The sequence below is a fragment of the Megalopta genalis genome, chromosome 16 (assembly GCF_051020955.1).
Source record: "Megalopta genalis isolate 19385.01 chromosome 16, iyMegGena1_principal, whole genome shotgun sequence".
Classification (NCBI taxonomy): domain Eukaryota; kingdom Metazoa; phylum Arthropoda; class Insecta; order Hymenoptera; family Halictidae; genus Megalopta; species Megalopta genalis.
In genome coordinates, this window is record NC_135028.1 from 5,247,408 (window position 1) to 5,269,042 (window position 21,635).

The 21,635-nt window shown below is 36.3% G+C and overlaps 1 protein-coding gene across 5 annotated transcripts in view; it reads left to right on the plus strand.

The window, feature by feature from the left end:
• The window catches only part of LOC117227501 (glutamate receptor ionotropic, kainate 2), a 259,682-nt gene extending 238,752 nt beyond the window's left edge, over nt 1–20,930 (plus strand). For all 5 annotated transcript variants that reach the window (XM_076526764.1, XM_076526765.1, XM_076526766.1 and 2 more), the window contains 10 exons: nt 1,893–2,066; nt 2,940–3,158; nt 3,828–4,043; nt 5,855–5,939; nt 6,030–6,168; nt 7,658–7,795; nt 13,069–13,267; nt 15,053–15,281; nt 17,587–17,852; nt 20,449–20,930. In XM_076526764.1, coding sequence (XP_076382879.1) covers nt 1,893–2,066; nt 2,940–3,158; nt 3,828–4,043; nt 5,855–5,939; nt 6,030–6,168; nt 7,658–7,795; nt 13,069–13,267; nt 15,053–15,281; nt 17,587–17,852; nt 20,449–20,685 — 1,902 coding nt within the window. In that variant the 3' untranslated portion in view covers nt 20,686–20,930. The remainder of the gene's footprint in view (nt 1–1,892; nt 2,067–2,939; nt 3,159–3,827; nt 4,044–5,854; nt 5,940–6,029; nt 6,169–7,657; nt 7,796–13,068; nt 13,268–15,052; nt 15,282–17,586; nt 17,853–20,448) is intronic.
• Nucleotides 20,931–21,635: the final 705 nt, after the last annotated feature.

The window sequence follows — 21,635 nt, forward strand, 5'->3', positions numbered from 1 at the left end:
TTTTTTGGGTTACATCGCCTATGAAATATTCGAGAAATGTCGAAAACAAAGAAATCGAAATTGAAATTCAACAACTGATTATTTCGTTAAATATGGACTGCGTACGTAAATATGTAAGTATTAGTTTGAATTCGTCATTAAATAGTCTACATATGTCCTGTAAAGATGTTCAGAATAAATATAAATTGAGTTCATAGTAATAATATAAATTTTCTCCCGAACTACTATAAATAAAATAATATATAAAATTGATATACAGGGTGTCCCATCACTATCGTCACTACATGCGCAATCATCACGTCGTTGCTGTTTTGTTTTTATGTGTACGCTTGGGGGACACGCGAAGGTCACCATTGTTTTTTTTTTAATGGAATCATACATAGTGGGACATAATTTTATTGAAATCGGTTAAAACTGCAGATTTCTTCCAGTTTTTGGACAAAATCGTGATAAAACTGCGATTTTTACCATGTTTAATTTGTTATAACTTATAACAACGTCAACCGATTTCGATAACATTTTTCGCAGGCATATAAGTTACCGGGATCTACGAGAGGCATTTTTTAAATTTTCGTTATAGACTGAGATGGAAAAGTTACAAAACGAGAGCTTTTTATTTTTGTTTTCATTCCAAGTAATGATAAAATTTAAAAAAAAAAGCATTTTGATCATCGTCTGGTAGACTAATCCTGCTATCATCTGAAAAAAAGTTCAAGCCTCTTAGTCCAGTTTTAAAAAAGTTATTGCGTTCTAAATGGTGTACGAACACTTTAGCGGGCCACTGTATGTATCAATGAAAATGAAATGAAGCATTATGTTAGGTCTACCGGAAAGTTCTGTCCGTTTTTGAATTGAAATATAACACAATTTTCATACATTTAATAATATTTATTGTAGAATATACTTTCCATCGTTACTTAAATTATGTCACAGGACACTTTTTCATCTGTCACATTTTTCGAGTTATATCCAATTGAATATGTTGAATTTTCATTTCATCTTTTAATCATGAGTTCGGTGGAGTTCAGTGTTCGTTTTGATCGCATTTTAAAGAGTGATTCCTTACATTAATAAAAAGAAAATAAAAATTGACTGCTATTAGCTGCTATTGAAGAAATCGTCTAATAATAACGCCAAAATGCCACGTGCCACGAAGCATACCGTGATTTCTATGTGCTATTGAATTACGCGAGATGTTTCGAATAGGTTGAGTAAAATATCAATTTTTTGTTCAACTGTCCGCACTCTATTGAAACTAATGAGAAATTGTTACTAGCGTAAGAGTGAACATCTGTTCCTGTTTCTTGCTATTTCTGTGTACAATTTCTGATTTTTTAAAGTCTCATGGTAAAGATATTAGGTCTGCCGGAAAGCTCTGTCCGTTTTTGAATTGAAATGTAACACAATTTTCATACATTTAATAATATTTATCGTAGAATATACTTTCCATCGTTACTTATGACTTCTTGCCAGCGTGATGGCAACTTGTAAATGCCATTTTTAAAAAATGATTTATTTTTAGAGGCGAAGAACTCAACCAGTGCTTGGTTGACATCAGCTTCGGTTTTGAATTTTTTTCCTGTAAAAAGTTTTGCAAAGAGAGAAACAAGCGATAATCGGAGGGTGCTTAATAATGACATGAGACATCTTTGTTTCAGTTTATTTAGGAGAGTACATGTGTGTAAACGCAATGATAAAGAGGGATAGTCATATATGTCTCAAATCAACATGTGCATATGGATTGAAACTTGAAGGGTGACACTATCGGACAGAACTTTCCGGTAGACCTAATATTAATTTCGACGAATTAAATCGAAGGGACAAACAATATAAATAATTTTTATTTATTAACAAGTTTGCATTATGAATTCATAAAATTTGATTTGGTATAGATGGAATCAGCTGTCCTCTACGATTCGGTATTCTTGTTTTACAACGCACTGGAGACCTTGAATGCGAGAAACAAGGATTGCGAGGAACCTGTAACTATTGACCCAGTATCGCTCTCTTGTGAAGATACAGAGAAGTACAACGCAGGTCCCAACATTACCAACCTTATGCGCGAGGTAAATCCCACCATTGACTTTTCCTCAGTCGTGGAAGACACGAATTTAACAAGCATCCAAGCTGCATCGTAATAAAATTTCCCGACTACACACGAAAAAAACAAAAGAGAATTTTGACGCGGTAATGCGTCCGGAATGCTGAAGATTATATTTAATCGGCACACGCTAACGCTTCTAACATGCAGCAGTCGCACTGCTGATAATTATTTAAAGCACAAATAAAATGTTTCAAAAAAATAGTATTTACAGTATACGATTAATTTTGACCATAAAATAATCCTCGATTAGAATATATAGTTAAAACGTTCTAAATCCAAATCTAGTTAAACTTCTAAATCTTAGTTGCCATTTATGCTAAATATTGTACACTTCGACTCGCATAATGAAGTAAAAATGATGCTTATTACAGCAAATATCGTGAGAGCGTGATTAAAATTAAGTAAACAAGTGCTGGAAGGTTTGTAAACTCAGGAAAGAGAGCGGACATTCTTATCTGTCTTTAATTCGCGATCTACGAACCTTTTTATCATTGTCCGTAAGCCTTCTTTTATACGCAGTATTCTTTCTTCGAATATTTCAACTTAACGTTTTCTTTCTTCGCGGTAACGTGTCCCCGTTACTTTTTCAGTGCACAGAAACTTCTCGTTCAAAAATTCAAAAGTTTTTCGCGAAAGGAACAATGAAGCTGAAAGTGGCCAGGAGTTGTTGAGCAAAATGAGCAGCACATAGACGTTAAAAATTTAATATAATAAAGTGAAACTTGCTGCTAAGGTTCCTAAAACGATTCGCGAAAACTTTGTCACCGACCCAAATCATTAGCAGAAAGATGTAACGTATAACCAGAGTGAAAGTAATTAATCGTAATTTGTGCAGTTATCGAAGCAGGGTAAAATGACTGGATCGATGGTTTTCGACGACAATGGACGCCGTAAGGAATTTAATGTTCGCATAATGGACGTGAGACAAAACGGAAGCGTTCAAATCGCATATTGGGATGTGGATGGACTTCATAAATTTGGTACCCAAGAGGATCTCGATAAGTACTTGTATAAGTCTCTCGAAGAAAAAAAGTTTGTCGTCTCTACCAAAGTGGTATGTATCCCGCAGGCCAGAAACGGTTTATTTTTGTAGCATAATTCTAGGCTGAATCATAGTCACTTACGTACATACTTTTTCTTGTAATACTTGTTCTATGTACGAATCACAGTGAATTCTCCCTAACTGACCCTCGGCCTTGAAACGTAAATGGACAATTTGGGAAGAGGGGATACGATCATTCGAGCTTGCGGCTCGTCTTTAGAGTCGCCGATTGTCGACAACCATAAAAACGAGCCGCAAGGCTCGAATAATCGTACTACCTTTTCCCAAATTCTCCATTTTTGTTTCAAAGCTGAGGGTCAATTAGAGAAAATTTACTGTACTTATATTCCTAGAAATAGTTGATTTCAAATATGCGAGACAGATTTGTAACGTTTCGCACAACAATTTATAGCGATTGCAATCAAACTACAAATTCTCTTCTTTCTATCATAAATTTTATGATCATAAAATATTATTCAAATAATTCTTTCCCTTCATTGAGTTGTTACTAAATTGCCACTTTCCTGACTACGCGTCTACTTAACGATTCAAAATTTCGATGAATTCGCAGTATTCATTTTGAAAGTAAGTTATCGATCTGTCAATACTTTTGCAATGTTTTGCAAATGATCATAAATGTTGTATATATATACAGTGAAATGATTTAACAAAATTCATTAGGGTCCACCGTATGTAATGAAAGTTACGGACAGCGCAACTCGAGGCATTCTGATCGATCAAACCCGTTACGAAGGCTTCTGTATCGATCTGATCGAGGAGATCGCCAAGCTGTTGAGTTTTAAATACGAATTTGAATTGGTACCGGACGGGAACTACGGTGCATACGTTAAGGAAACGAAGCAGTGGAACGGTCTTATCAGACGTTTGCTGGATCGCGTACGTAACAGTATAAAAACAAAACGAGAATTAACGTACCAACATTTACACCGGCGAATGTATCAGACTTCAATTGACTTTCAATCTTTCCGCTTCTCTCGCGTTTCCAATTACACGCTATTATTAATAAAAACGCTTGATCGTTCGTTGAAGTCACTTCACCCTACTGAAGCAATTTAATCGTTACATTTCGAAAAATTTAACGAATGAAAAATAGATAAAAATTGACTCCACCATTTAAGGAATTAACAATTTTAGTCATGTTAGAATCACGAGAACAGGATATGGTTTCCACTATTAACACGTTCCGTGCCGAGCTTTTTTTACTCGAATCTTCACACTTTGATATTTTACTAAAACTTGATGTATTACGTGCAATTATTAATTCTCGTACACATAACAACGTGACAAAAACTTATCAACGCCCATTCTTGCGGTGGAAATTGATTCTTCGGTTCTAAATTTCTTGTAAACAATTTGTTCAGTTCACTAAGTAAACATGCAAGCGTGTACCATCGATGGTACACGTGGCACGGAACGTGTTAACCCTTTGCACACGAGACTATTTTAACTCCAAAATGAAGACATTCGTTTCAACCTACAGTATTTACACTTGTTAAGATTGTTTTTGTTTGATACATATGAAATTGAACGTGTACGATTATAGAACACTTCTATTATCTATTAATTTATCGAATACAGATAAATTTAATAATGCGAAGATTCTTTTGAAAACAGTGTAGCAATTTTTAGCGTCGCTACGTTCGAGTGCTACGGGTTAAAGTAAGACTTACGTTATTAACGTGACCAATACATCTACTAATACTTGACACGCATTGACCGCATGACAATTAATTATTATAAGTTGAGTGCAAACCATGGTACAAAAAGTCCAATATAATTTGTTTGTCGTGATCTTCCTTGTCCAAGAAACGCTGAATTCTCCAAGAAGTTTTTATACGCTCGACTTTACAAAGAGATTCACAATCGACCGATAAGATATCGTGTACACCCGTCCCTCAATTTACGCGAACTTCCGTTCCACGTGGATTTGTTTAATGCGAATGAAAATCGCGTAAAAAATGTGTCCGTAAGTACGAAAGAAACAATATCGGGAAGAAAAGCTAGTTTAAGGATGCGTATTTCATTCGCACAGCTTGTGACAAATAAATAAGTATGAAACTCCAGAAAACAAAAGTAAATTACATTCGGTGTCACTATCGCTGCTGCAATTTAAAAGAATCAACCTTTTCTTTTTAGTCGGCATTGTGACATTTTCTCGTATGATCTTTCTCAATATTTCTTTTTACTAAGTCTTCATTTCCTATAATCGCACTTCCCAATCTTTTGGCTAATTCGAGAGCTTTGCACAGATTTATACTGGCCGCGTAAATTCGGATCGTGGATAACAAAAAAATACACCGCGTAAATAGTGTTCTAATTAACACGTTCCGTGCCACGTGTACCATCGATGGTACACGCTTGCACGTTTACTTAGTGAACTGAACAAATTGTTTCCAAGAAATTTAGAACCGAAGAATCAATTTCCACCGCAAGAATGGGCGTTGATAAGTTTTTGTTACGTTGTTATGTGTACGAGAATGAATAATTGCACGTAATACATCAAGTTTTAGTCAAATATCAAAGTGTGAAGATTCGAGTAAAAAAAGCTCGGCACGGAAAGTGTTAACCGCGCGTAGAAAAGTGCGGATATTGAAGGACTAGGTGTGTATATTCCATAGATGACTATGGAAAATGATACCAGTATCAAGACACAATTCGACGTAATCGAATGCAGATCTCGGTTTCAGGACGCTGACCTCGCGATCTGCGATCTAACGATCACCTACGAGCGCGAGAGCGCGGTCGATTTCACGATGCCATTTATGAACCTAGGTACGCTACCTACCGTTCGTTGATCTGCCCAATTTTTTCCGGCTTGTTACACTTTAGACGTTGCTATCTGACCCGTTTTGCCCGCGCCAGGTATCAGCATTTTATACGGCAAGCCCGAGGAGAAGGAGCCCGACCTGTTCTCGTTCCTGTCCCCGTTGTCGACCGATGTCTGGATTTACATGGCGACTGCTTTCTTAGCAGTTTCGGTGATGCTGTTCGCCCAGGCCAGGTAAGACGAGAAGAAAAATAAATAGGTAGGCTGAAGCTTCCTGTTCCGGCGAAGCTTCGCCCACCGAACTAGTTAAACACTTGATTCTAGCGAATCGAGTTACGATAACGTGACAACTCGCGGCGACACTTTGCCGTTAAAGACGATCACGTTTATGCTGTTCGATGGCCGCGAGAAAATTAATGACATCGCGTTTCCGTATCGTTTTATCCGACAGGGAAGTTGATACATCAAATTATGAGAATGACTCCGGGTTTATTCATTTTTGACGTTTATCGACTCCTGGAACTTTCTTCTTGTTCAAATGAGACTTGTAACCGGGATTTACATTTAATTGCAATTTATCTGTACACTTTTGTGAATGAAAATTATTCATATAGGTTCGCGGAGCTTTTACGAATATTAGTACAATATTTAATTGAAAAGGAAAGCTGCAAGAGCAGAACGATGAAAACTTTTAACACTCGACACACTTAACTAAAAAAATTTTATATAAATTTACTGCCTACTTTGAATAAATTAAAATTATTTATATAGCCTAGTTATAACTTTTCTGTGACAATATTCTTGATATTTTATAAGAGAAGACGCTGCAAACTTCTGCATTATTAATTTTCAATGGATACCCGTATCCTGAAATTGGGAGCAAACCTTGTTGGCTTAAAAAACGCATTACGGGCTGGTTGTCTCAACACGATTTCCTGATCGACCTCCTACAGAATAATGTCATAAACTTTAGCAATAAATTTCCCATCATTTTCAACATAGAACATTTATCCTGTGGCATAAGCTCTTGAGAATGAACATGACGTAAGCTGGAAAAGTTGAAAAATTGTATTACCTTCGTGTTCCTGGGGCTAACGTTCTTGTACCCAATACCATACTAGAAGCATTAAATTGTTATAGTCAGGTAAAACTTATTTATACTCAGAGAATTCTTCGAAACTTTTTGCGTGGCTACAATTTCTGCATTTGTTTATGTTAGTAATAATAGTATATATATAACTTCGTCTTATACAGAACGCAACAAAAATTTTACGGTTCAATCAATTATTTCTGACTGAGTTGGTTTTCCTTAAAACGACACTAAATTGTATCGCTGTTATTCATAACAATAACAAACAATTTTTTGGAAACATGATATAATATACATTTAAACATCAAAATTTGATTTTAAATATAGAAAATCCAAATTTCCTATTCGACTGTTAAAATTGCAATTGAAATGTTCAAATTGAACATCGTCATTCTATCTGAAATAAAGAAAATTTTCCGTTGAAACGGTGAAATCGATTTGAAATGTTTCAATTGAAAAACTCATCTCTACATCTATTCGCGAACAAAATTGGAATTCTCACCAATTGTTTCGCATTCCGAGCAATTACATTTGTTAATATATCTCTGTTGGACTGACAGTTTACAAACAGCGGCATGTCGCAACCGCGGTTTAGATTGCATTATTCCATGAACCTCGCACATTTACTTCCAGAATAGCTCCAGGCGAATGGGACAATCCGCATCCGTGCAATCCCGATCCGGAGGAATTGGAAAACAGTTTTAGCTTAAGTAACTCGATGTGGCTCATATGCGGCTCTGTGATGCAACAGGGCTCCGATATACTTCCGAAGTAAGTTTTGAGCGAACCTAATAGCGCACCTATGTCACCGCAACCCACCTTACGCGCGTGCAAAGCCCCATGATAATTGAGGGACGGAAACCGCAACGCAACTGCGATCCAGCAATCTACAATTGCCCGTGGAATCGCAAACCTCGCATTCAGAGTTTTAACCACTTCCTCTTAACCGGATTCTCTGGTTGCGTTTGATAAATAACAATTAACTTGCTTTTCGTAGATCACTCCAAAGCTGAGAGTTTTCATTTTGTTTAGTCTCCGAGGATCATTTAAGGGGGTGGAATGTGGACGGTACCGCTTAGGCAAATATCTTGCAAAATTCTAGCACCAATGGGATGGTTGTAGTGCGTACAAAAAGAATTGTGCGGCCCATTCAAATATTATGAAACCTACGAAAACATGGTAATGCTTGTGAGAAAGTAGTAGAAAAATGATAGAAGAATTGTGGAACCAATGAAAAAATTGTAGAGTCTACGAAGAACTTGTAGGACTTGTAAAAATATTGCGAAACCTATGAAACGATGGTAAGACATAAGAAAATGTTAAAACTCGCGTTTTGATTGTGGTACCAATGAGGAAATATTAAGGAAATTAATATTAACTATAATACTATTACTAATAATACTATATACTATAATACTATTAATATTAATATTAACTATATAGGAAATATTAATATTAACTTAATATTGTTAAGATTGTGGTACCAATGAGGAAATTGCAGATTCTACGAAGAACTTGCAGGGCTCATAGAACTATTATTAAACCTATGAAATGATGAAAAAAGAGTGGTAAAAGCTACAAAGAAATTTCGGAGCCATTAAAAATATTATAAGTATTGGGATTGTGGAATGGAAATGATTCTAATTCTTTGCTTTAGAAGACTTTATTTTAATCCTTTATTGAGAGAAGGTATATGAGCGAAACCGATCGAGCGACCAAACTCTACTGAGTGTCCGGTAAGAAGAAACGCTTCTTTTATACCCTTTTTGGGTTCGTCGTGTCCACCAATCAGAGACGTTTTATTTGTCGCGTTTTACATTGTATACGTGACGCTGGGACCCTCAAACAGTCAGGGCACGATGTATATCAAAAGGTACCGGCGATGATGTATCGCGGCATCTAATATATACAGTTTACGTCACCGTCGCTGCCGGAGCCGGCGAAATGTAAACCGATATCTTAACTGAAGATATCTTACTAAGTAAACTATAGATTAATTTTTGTTCGAGGCTAAAATTTCAACAATAAGCATATGAGACAAGTGGTGAAGCTCTGGACACAGTGATAAAACTCGCGTAAAAATGACAGGAGCACCGAGAAAATTGTAAAAATATTGCGATACAAGCTAAAACGGTTGTAAAATCAAAACAATGTTCGAAAAGTTTCTAAAAACAATTTAACCCTTAAATGCATGAATTAATGAATTTTATTTAAAAAATAGGGTTATAATTTTTCAAATGAGTGGAAATCGGGAAAAATATTCAAAAAAATTATAAGTCATATCTTATAGGGTTTTTATTGAAAAATATTAATGATTCATTTTTGGTACACTATGCAAAATAGACATAAAAATTCTTTAGTTAGTATGACATATCTATAACAAAATTATAAACCACATGCATACCACACCAAAACAAAACCAACAAACCAATAAAGGAAGCATAGTACTAAATACATGTCGTAATTATTACCATTAGTGCATGTTGTCCCATTTTTGCATCAACACGAAATAAGCCCTCCATACACATGATAGTTACGGAATATAGACAAAAGTACTAGCAAATTAATAAATAAGAGCCTTACCTTTAGAAACTATTGTTTGTTTAACGAATACACCAAAATATTTCTAAATAATCCACTTCCAAAAGTACGTAAATGAACCCGCTATCAAAAATGCGCGCCAATTGGTATAACGTCCGAAAGATACAAATATTGAAGTCAAATGTCATTATTTTAGTTAATTTTTGATAAGTCAATGGACAAAGGAATCACTGCCATTCAGCCAAATGTATCGATATCAAAACTGTTGTCGGGAATCCGCGCAAAAAGTTATTGATTCATTTTTGGGACTCTATGCATTTAAGGGTTAAAATTAACGCGAACGTAGAATTTGGAGAAGCATCGACGAGAAGAGTGTGAAAGGCGTGAAAAAAATATTCGCAAGATTTGCGGCGAAGTGATAGTACCGATGGAAGCTGGATGCGAAGAATGAAAATTGGTGGGAAAGTGATCGAACAGCTCGCGATAAAACTGTCTAGCGCGAGCTCGCTGACGGAAGCCCGCCGATTCTGACTAAAATCTGTGAAAACATCGAAGCTTTCCTACTGTGCCATAAAGCAATCATGAAGATATACTTCATTGGTTTTCGCACGGCGATGTTGACACAGCCCGCGCGGCGGTCCCTTCGAAGAACATTTCGACAGTGACCGTGCAGCAATCGGTCGGGCGAGCTCTAACGGGCTCCGGGAATCCAGTTTCATAGGCTCCTCGGCTTCCTGGTCGTGGGTTCGTTTAAAGATGGCGGCCGCCGGTCGAACAGAAAAATCGTCGCCGGCGGCATCCCGATCTCGTTATTCTGCTTAAGGGAATAAAATATCGCGGGCCGTTTGTAGGAAAGCCTACAGAGGGACGGTGCCAAATGCAGACGCGGCGGTTTTTTCCCGGCGGGTGCCGTTCGCGGTGTTCCCCGGGCGATCCTCTTTTTTTCACGACAATTAAGCTTAACGAGCCGCTGTTTGCCGGACATATTTGAGGCGGCTTCCCACTTATTAGCGCCGGCACGGCGCTAACTCTCCGCTCGTAACGTCGCGCGTGTTTGCTCGCTACATACTGACGAAGAACCGACTAAAGACGACAACGACGACGACGACGACGACGACGACGACGACAAGGAGGAGGATGAGGAGATGAAGCAGGAGAAGGTGGTGGCGGAGGACGACAAACAGCTTCCTCTACCCGCTTGTTTATGCTACCCGGACGCAGCGTAGATTGCCGTGATTTGCATGCATGTAATATTTGGATACCTTCCACGCTCTATTCAATGTCACACCGCGAAATTGGTATCATTGTTAATTTCCTGAGAACCGCTGGCTGATCATTCCGTGGTAGACAGCCTGTCTGACACACACGGCCGCCGTGGTGCACGCGAATTAAAGTGGCGACAGGGTAATTACGCAGACACCGGCGACTTCGTAAGATTTCTAGAACGTACTCGCGGTTGGAAGTCTTTTGTGCGGGATTTCCGTCAGCGGGCGGGGCTAAGAGGAACTCTCGGAATGAAACCGCCTGAAATGCAAGAAAATTGTTTTTACACCTCGTCCGGAGAACGGTGAATTTAAGATCGCGCGGTCCGCGCGGCGGGCTTCGCAGTTTTCGGTAAAAATATCAACGAAAGTTTCGAAGTGCCTCCACTTCTCGTATTTCAACGGGAATACGCGCATTGTCCTTAGGCGGCAACAACGAAACTTCTTAAATCGTGCAATTAAACGATCGTTTTCAAGTTTCCAGAGTTCCCCCTTCATTTGTTGCTTAGATTTTGCACCGTTTATACGCGCAGCGTGCTTTTCTCTCGCACTTGCTTCGAAATCTTGAACGTAGACATTTTATTGTCTTTCTCGCTGTGCGATTCATGGAGAAAGTTATGTATAAGTGAAACTTGCGAGTCCCTGGAAAAGGTGTATATTTTCGACATTCGATGCATATTGTAAACAAAAAAACAGACCGATGCATTATTTGCAAGTAAAAGTTAGTGCGTCAAATCCTTTGCACTTGAAGTCGATATTTTCGTGAAATTGAATTTTGTTACTCATGAAGCAATTACCCTTTCAACAGTTCTTTTTTCTTAATTTAGTTTATTTAATGTAGCATCTGCTTAATAGCAATTGGCGATCACTTGTAGGATAACAGTTATAAGGCTACACGTAGTGTAATATATACAATAGTTTCGCATGAAATTTTTACATTATTTTCTTGATCTAGGCTTCTTAAGTTACTATATAATTTCGCGAAACAATTTAGTTTCTCTTAAGTATGACATAACTTCTGCTGTTCAACTGTTCTTTAGATACAAACAAATTTGATTAATATAAATTATTTTTATTATTTATAATAGAACCTTGGAGTCGCGACTTGAGTACAAAGGGTTAAAAAGTTCAGTCAATACACACAAATTTTAGAAAGGATATGATACGCAGGATATGGATACACAGGCCGAAATTAAAATGAATAGAATAAAGAGAGATTAAATTTGGAGATTGTTAAAACCATAATTATTAAATTATTAAACCATAATTTAATTAAAAGTCTACAGTTTTTAGAAAGAGGTTTCGGATCTGCAGATTAACCACGATTCATTTGTTAACAGTACCTCGTCGGCATTAAAAAGTATCCCTTGTTTCTGTTTTCAGGGTCTCTTTCGCTCTCGTGCACGAAATAGAGGGAAGAGATCCGTGTATGCGTAACTATACTCGGCAAACAGCCGTCATTTGCATATGCGGCCCTTTAGCTTCTGCTTAATTAGGAAAACGCGATGCGTGCTTCTAGCGGCGCAGCATTTCTGCCGGCTTTTGCACTCAGGAATCCTGATAAATTACTCGATCCGCTCATCTTTGAATGCAAAATTTCGGTATTGTCTCGTTCCAGAATTAAAATTCGTTAAAATTGTTTCATAGCGAAACCGCTGTACCCATCGAACGAATTCTCGTTCGTTAATCGTACAATGAGACCACCGGCAATAAATGTCTGTATATATTCAATTTTGGATGAAAGATTTTAGTGAACAGGTTCGACCAATAAATTTGACCACCTTGAATATCTTCGTTATTTGTGAAGATGTAGAGAAACTTTAAGTAATAATTTTTTTTACAAGTGGAGGGATTCGGGAGATTTCAAAGTCATCTCAATTTTCTTAAACGGCACAGTACGCTTTCCTGTTCCTACAAAAATGATGGCTGTTTAGACGATTTCAACGATCAGATCTTTCAGTAACGAATATCGGAAGTAAAAACACAGACCCTGTATAATTGAATTATATAGGCATTTTTCAATGGTCGATTAATATCGTAATCCTGTACGCAGAACTGAAGCCAAATAAAACACGTTAATTCGTTCAAAATAAATGCGACCACGACGTATCCGCATTATTCTACATATATTATATCGTTTTATTAATTGCAGTATAATAAAAGTATAGTAAAATACGAGTCGAATGATTCAGAATGTATGTACATGTCGTTTATACCGACATAATTTTTTCGTTTTTAAAGAGCACCCTCGATTCGAATGGTGGCTGGCATGTGGTGGTTCTTCACCTTGATCATGGTTTCTTCGTACACTGCGAACTTGGCTGCCTTCCTTACAGTAGACAAGATGGAAACTCCTATCAAAGGTGTCGAAGATTTGGCGAAGCAAACAAAAATAAAGTACGGAGCTGTTGAAGGTGGATCCACGTCTACTTTCTTCAGGGTATGAGTTTATTGTTTATTCAGTTGATCAATATTCAGGACTTCGGATCGCGAAACACAGAAACACGATACTGAACAAAGATTGTTCCACTTGTTCTATTTTATAATACGAGATCTCCCATGTCTTCAACAATTTTTGCATTTTTTTCTGAATAATAATTGGACCGACTAAAAAGTCTTTGTGTATCATCTAAACGATATTTTCCAGCAATACCGTTCACCTTAAAATGATAACGTACGTCAAATTGACTCATGACACCAGTGTTGATGTACAGTTACTCATAAAATTGAGCGTGTACTTAATAAGACGCAATAGCTTTTTCAAAACTGGACGAAGTGACTTGAACTTTTTTAGATGATAGCTTTTTTCTTAAATTCTGCTGTTATTTGATATTACAACAACAAAATTAAAAAACTCTCGTTTTTAACTTTTTTATGTGAGCCTATAACGGAAATTTGAAAAATGCCTCAGATCTCAGTAACTTATATGCACATCTCAGTAGCTTTTTTTTGTAATATCAAATAACAGCAAAATTTAAAAAAAAAGCATTTTGGTCATCGTCTAGCAGACTTGTTTTCCGTTATAGGCTCAGATAAAAAAGTTAAAAACGAGAGTTTTTTAATTTTGTTCTTGATGTAATATCAAATAACAGCAAAATTTAAGAAAAAGCTGTCATCTAAAAAAATTCAAGTCACTTAGTTCAGTTTTAAAAAAGTTATTGCGTCTTATTAAGTGTACGCTCAATTTTGTGAGTAATTATACGTCATAATGACTCCGTATCACTTGATATCACTACTCATAACTTGACGGCAAATTGGCTCGGTAGCAATAATGGTGACTCGAAACCAAATTGACTCTGTATCAATTAATAGTGACTAGCTGTCAAATTGACATTTATTTTCACAATACAGTAAATTCTCCCTAATTGATGCTCAGATTGTACACAAGGGCGTGTACCATACACAATGGAGGTACGATTATTATATATATATTATTATTACATATATTATATATAATATAATATGATATAATATAATATAATATAATATAATATAATATAATATAATATAATATAATATAATATAATATAATATAATATAATATAATATAATATAATATAATATAATATAATATAATATAATATAATATAATATAATATAATATAATATAATATAATATAATATAATATAATATAATATAATATAATATAATATAATATAATATAATATAATATAATATAATATAATATAATAATATGGTACATATATAATATATATTATTATATATATATTATATATAATAATCGTATCTCCTCTTCCCAAATTGTCCATTGATGTACACAGTCTGTGCATCAATTAGAGAGAATTTACTATATTCTGGTATCCAAACGTTCTATTATCTAATCATTATATGATTTAGACACCTTATTGTCTAGAAAAGAACTTGAACGAAATTTTTAGATAATAGAACGTTTTGGTATCGGAATATTACGAAAATAAACCTGTAGATATGATTTCATTCATTATTGATACGGAGTCCATTTGACAATTAAGCGGCTATCATTTATACGGTGTCAACTTGATGTCACACATTGCCACCTATGATATTAAAAACAGCGAGGTTAAAACAAACTCCACGAAACTACACACTGCCCATTTTGTCTAACAACCTGACATTCAATTCGATGCCATAATTCAGATGTCAGCGAAGTAAAAAGTCATTTGTCGAAGAACTCGACAGCTCCGATAAAAACAGTCTGGTTCTATTTCTCGATGCACACCACAGGATTCCAATTACTCGACGTACCAACGTATGTTTGCGACGATGAATGAGGCAAGACCTAGCGTTTTCACGAAGACCAACGACGAAGGGGTCGAGCGAGTCCTGAAAAAACGTGATTATGCGTTCCTTATGGAATCCACCACGATCGAGTACAGAATGGAACGTAACTGCGAGCTGGACAAGGTCGGAGGACTGATCGATAACAAAGGATACGGGATCGCTTTGCCGCGAAGTAGGTTCAAAGGACTTGTTGTCAGTTGCCATAAATTCGATTTAATAATCGCGGCTAAAGCAATTGCAATTTACGCAGAAATAATGATACTTATTGGAACACGCGACCACGTTGCACCGCGTAACGAAATTATCGACGGATATTGAAACGCCATAACAAACGCCAATTAACGCTCGACGTAATGTTCGTAATTGTGGTCGACTCGTATATTATTTGATGATCTAATGTATAGGCGTGTCGCTTTCTGGTAATCGATAGCTTCTACGGTCCCGCGTAGTAGTAATTGTCGGAATCGTTAACAATTTGATATTATTGGTTTCGGAATTTAATAATAATATTCCAAGACGGTTTTTGTTTGAGTAAAATTTTATTGAGAAAATTCATACGTTTATTTTTCTGATACATTTTTCGTCATTATTTCAAATATTTTATATATCAAATTAGATATAAATTTATATATTTATTTCCGGTATTTTATGGTAAAGTATTCACTGGCAGTCTCGTGAATTGGTAGTAAACAATAGGTTTAAAAACGTTTCTTGTGTTCATGCATCTTTTATTTTCACTCGTTTTATTGGACGACAAAAATTTGCGACTTGCATAGATTTCATTCGCATTTTTTAAAACAGTTTGAAGTCATTATTAATTAACCCTTTGCAGTCGGAGAATTTTCTCACGTCAGCTTACAAAAACTGAAGCGTATTTATTCACAGAGCAAGGAAGATGTACTGGTTGTGACCACGTTAAGTATTCATATGCAAATATTCTTATTGTTTCGTGTCACATGAGAAATGTGCAAGTTTTACTAGATTATTAATACTTGCAATAAAGTAACAAAATGATATATATATATATATATATATATATATATATATATATATATATATATATATATATATATCATTATATATATCAATATATATATATATATATATATATATATATATATATATATATATATATATTACAGTACAAAAATCGTAAAATACACATTTTTCACCGTTTATAGCAACTTGTACACCCTTTGTTCGGACCATGTTTCGTACTATTTCTGGCCATTTCAAAAACTTCATATTGCACGTATCATAAATTTGTAATAAGGTAGGATATATAAATGATTAAGTGATTAAGCATAATTTGTAAAAAATTTCGCTTTTCTATGTTTTACAATGTGGTATTTAAAAATCTTGCTGTTATAATAATGTATAAAAATAATATAAAAGTATTTTTATTTTACTTATTTCTTTTGAGTTCTCTTTTATATTTTTCTTGTTTCTTTCATTCTTCGTATTTCTTTCTCTTCCAATTTCCTTCTTTTTGCTTCTGATTTGTTTTTCTTCATTTCTTCTACTTTCTCTGGTTTTATCGTTTCTGCTACAAATTTTATTTACATTGCATTTACATTTTCCACTAATTCCTTTTTTTTCTCTTTGAGGTTATGTTCTTTACTAAGACTACTTTTCGGTGTAGAATGAACAGGTTTTCATTAATTGTACTTATCTATAAGAAACAATACCGGGTGTCCCAAAATTGTCATACAAGTGGGAAGTGAGTGGTTTCTGAGGTCATTTCAAGTAACTTTTTCCTTAGTAAAAATGCAACCCGCCAGCCGAGCTCGCCTCTCATTGGTCACTGTTTTTCGTTAATAACTCGTAAACAAAGCCGCGAATTGCATTTTCGCTAAGGAAGAAGTTACTTCAAATGACCTCAGGAACCCCCATTTTCAGATTCCGAGACATTTTTGGGATACACTGTATGTGTACTCTATCCTATTTCGAAAAACCAAACTACTTTGTTTATTTAAATGTTTCTTTCCTTTGAGAAAGCTTTGGCATCATAATGCAGTGTCTCGTACAAGAGTAATTATGGTCCCAGCACAGTTAAATACAAAATTAAATAACTTGAACAAAACAGTGAATAAACAATCGTATATCGAACTATTAGGGTTGTCGTTTTCCGGGTGTTAACATGATTATGGGACACCCAGTATTTAGTTCGAAGATCTGTTGATCGCTAAGAACTGTAGCCAACTTCGAATAAGAAAAGATGAATAATAATAAAGATGGCCAGAAATGATATGCACTGGGCACAGCCAGCACATCTACCTTATAATCGCTTCAAATAACATAAAATGACATAACTTATAGTTACTCTATGTAATTACTCTATTTAACGAAAAGTCTGAATTGAAATTTTTCATTTTGAAGGTACCATAATTATCAGCATATTACTTTGCCTGAGCGTGATTATTTTTTAGGAAGGTGCGAGAATTAAAAAGTGACAAATGAAATATCATTTCCCACAGATTCTCCGTACAGGACACCAATAAGTGGCGCAATATTAGTGTTGCAAGAGAAAGGAATCCTGCAGGATTTGAAAACGAAATGGTGGGTGAAGCAAGGGGGTGGTTTGTGCGCGTCAGGCGATGCAGAAGCGACAAGTTCAAGTGAATTAGGGTTAGCCAACGTTGGAGGCGTATTCTTGGTCCTTCTCATCGGATGCTGTGGGTCGTTTGTCCTCGCCATTTTCGAATTCCTTTGGAACGTGCGAAAGGTCGCCGTAGAAGAAAAGGTGAGCTGCCATTACTTATTCCAACGTAGAACTCTATCTCGCCTCGCAATCTCCCTGGATCGAGTGATGAATTTTCGTTCGTCGTTTATTCACCGGAAGATCGAGGAATCATTCTTTCGGGTATATACGGGTCATTCAATATTTAAATTCTTATTATTATTCTATACTTCAACCGTTCGATCGTTTAATATATCTTTTCATTTTTCGATAATGTTTCGCCATGAAAATAAAAATATTTAGGGGCTGCATACGCTTAACAAATTTAACAATAATTCTCTAAGGCAAAATTTTTGTAATGACATGTTTGTTCGAGTACAATTTTATTTAGAAAATCAACTACTCTGTCGACAAAAAATTTCGTCACTCTTCCATTTCATGAAATATTTGTGTCGCAACTCTCTGACAATCAGTTTGGAACATTCTTCTCTTAATATCGAATATGTAATATTTATGGTAAAGTACAAACGTCTAGAGTGAAAAGCTTCCTTCGGCGAAACAAGCGAGAAACGCCCGAAGCTTTTTAACTGAGATGAACGGAGTGGTTCAAACACAACTGTTACAAGTCATGGTTCTTTTTTCCGTGCAATTAAAAACACGTCAAACATGAAAGGTGAATAGTTTCAAGAGTGCTACATCTGTGGAGCCGAATATTTTTGTTAGCACAGCGATGCCTGCACCCGCGTTTAACGATTGCTTTGTTCTTTTCAAAACAGAAACGTATAATATCTGCGTGTCTCGAAATTTCGTTTCGTTCGCCGTCGAAAAGCCCATCAAAACGAAACAGTGGCAAAATAAAATTTCCCGTGAAAAGTTCTAAGCAGACATCGTTGCCACAAGAGGGGACGTTTTTATACTACAAACGCTTTTTACAAATAATTATTGGAAAAGTTCAAAAGACAGTTCCAAACGATTTAACAGAGACACGGCCGCGGGCATGCATTTTTCTTTATGCGCGCAATGAAAAATGTCCATTTCTATGCATTGTGAACGTCACAATAACCGTAAACATTCGCTTGAATGGTCGGATAAGACTGAAGCACCAAGACACATACCGAAGGCATACCTTCACTTGAGAAAAATTATGGCTATTGTTCGCCGGTCTGCAGCAGACGTACACTATTCTTTTCTGAGACACAGAGTAAGATTGAATGCAGAGAGATTGCAAGAAATGCGTAATAAACTATGCGACAGGCAGTGTGCTCTCGTAAATAGACGCGTGTTTTGTTCCGTGATAGCGTCAGGCGTTCCGAAACTCGCATTCGAAAGACTGCAAAAATTACGGTCACACGTTTAGATTAATGCTCAAGTGGACAGCAATTTAACGGAATATGGTTTCAGATTTTCATAAATAAATGTTACAGCTAGATTGTGGATTCTATACACTTACGAAAACGCGAATGCGGCAATCATAAAATCAGAAATGAATTCAGACACTGTTATTTTATTACTTACTTACTAAAATACTTAAGACTTGTATGGTATATATATTTTTTTATTTTACTCCAAAAAAGGTAGCAATTAAAAAAGTTATATAGCATACATATATATATATATATGTAATAATTGACATAAAAATAAAGAAGAAAGTAAAAATTTATTAATTCAAGAAGCTAAGCAAAGTCAATAAATTTTACTCCAAAAAAGGTAGCAATTAAAAAAGTTATATAGCATACATATATATATATATATATATATCAATAAATTTTACTCCAAAAAAGGTATATATATGTATGCTATATAACTTTTTTAATTGCTACCTTTTTTGGAGTAAAATTTATTGACTTTCCTTAGCTTCTTGAATTAATAAATTTTTACTTTCTTCTTTATTTTTATGTCAATTATTAGACTGCGGATCTCATGCATTTATGGCAAAAATAAGTGGCTGAAACATAAAACCGTGAAGACATGATAATTTGATTATGTTACTTTCAACTTATCAGGATTATTAAATGAAACGATTTATTTTCATTTATTTCCTGTTCCGTACAATAGTCTTTGAAAATCTCGCATAACGATCCGCAGTCCATTAATTATTACATCCTTTGATAAAATAAGTTTAAAAACATTGTATTATAACACAGCTTCGCCGTCGTGCAAGTTTTTATGAACACCGTAGAAGGATTGAGAAAGAGAAACACGTTGCATCTAAATTCTTGCTCTTGAAACTGCTTTGTAAAATTCCAATTTCGCATAGAGATCCATAGTCTAGTTGCACCGAATAAAAGTTCAGTGACGGAACGTTCCCTGGGCCACGCTAATAGTATCGTAAGGTGGCACTTCGGTGTAATAAAGTCTACGTGTATGCAGCCCATTAAATCCGCGATTCCCATAAATCCGTAGAGCCGGAACGGTTTCGTTTTTTCTGCAAAAGAATTTCGGCGTACACGCGATTCCGCGAAAGAAAGGAAGGAGCGGAAGAGGCCGGGGGTCGGGACCCGAGGAAGGACTTGCAGCGATTCTTTCGGACGATAATGAAAAAGGACGAAGTCGAAGGGAAGGTTCATTGTGACGTTGAAACGCGCGGGCATAGTAAACGACGTTGATTTAATTAAGCGGTGCCCAGACACGAAACCATTTTTCGTCGGCGTTCTTGCAGGTCACTCCATGGGAAGCGCTGGTAGCGGAATTGAAATTCGCTGTGAACATTTGGGCGGAGACGAAACCAGTTAAAATCTCGAAAAGCAGCGGCACGAGTTCGATGGAAGGCGGCATCGGTCGGACCGTGTCCACCGCTCGCTCCATAGTCGGCTCGTTCCTCCGATTGGACATGCTCGATAAATTCGACAAGGATAACAATACCAACGATCGTAGTAACGATCGCAAGGTCAATTAGAAATTATTTTCGACGCCGAGATATCGGACCGGTGGATCGAAGATTTCATCGATTCTACACGTTTCTTGCCGCGGAATCGAGATTGTTAACACTTTACAGGCCGCGCGGCTTTGTGAAAAACCTTCATGGAGAGTCGACGTTTTATCCTGAATTAAATTGCTATTTTACAAATAAACAAAATTATTATTGAATTATAGTTTGCAAATCAGCGATCAACTGTCAAGTAAACTTCACAAATATTGAAATTTTAAGTTCATTATTATATTGTCAAGGTAAATTGCAATTTCGTACTCGTTCACAGTCGAAAATAGCTAATAGTTTGTACCACCGATACTGGTACCAAACGGCACGTGATCAGTGTATTCCGAAAAAATTGCTACGCAAGGAGTGGGGCGGCGACGCATGCGGAGGGAGTCCCGCACAGCGGCGCCGCGCGCCTACCGAGTGAGTATTGTGATTCTGAATTACGATAGCGACGTGACGCGACGACAGAGGTGCAGGCACAATACAATACAATAGACGCAATCCTATGTACGCGTCACGCCGCTGCGTGGGACTCTCGCGCATGCGTCGCCTGCCCCCACTCCTTGCGTAGCGACTTTTCCTGAATACGCTGCGCAGGATACACATGCTGTACCAGCGGCCGTTGACGTCACAACTGTCATGTCAGCGGTCGCTAAACTGTTAACTGACTACGGGTGTTTATGCATTTACATGCCGGTCAGGAATATTTGTCAGATTTTTTGAATATTGGAAATGAAGAATTAAGGACATTAACTCGTATCGGGCGTTTGCTTCGACAGTCTGAAAACTTCCAATATCTTCACCTTGGAGAACCTTCAATGTAATTGAGTTTTTTGACTTAGAAGAAACGAGCCGTATATTCTGAAAGTGACTTAAGTCCGTTAGTCACTTTTGTTGGCTACAGTATATATTATTATATTATATTA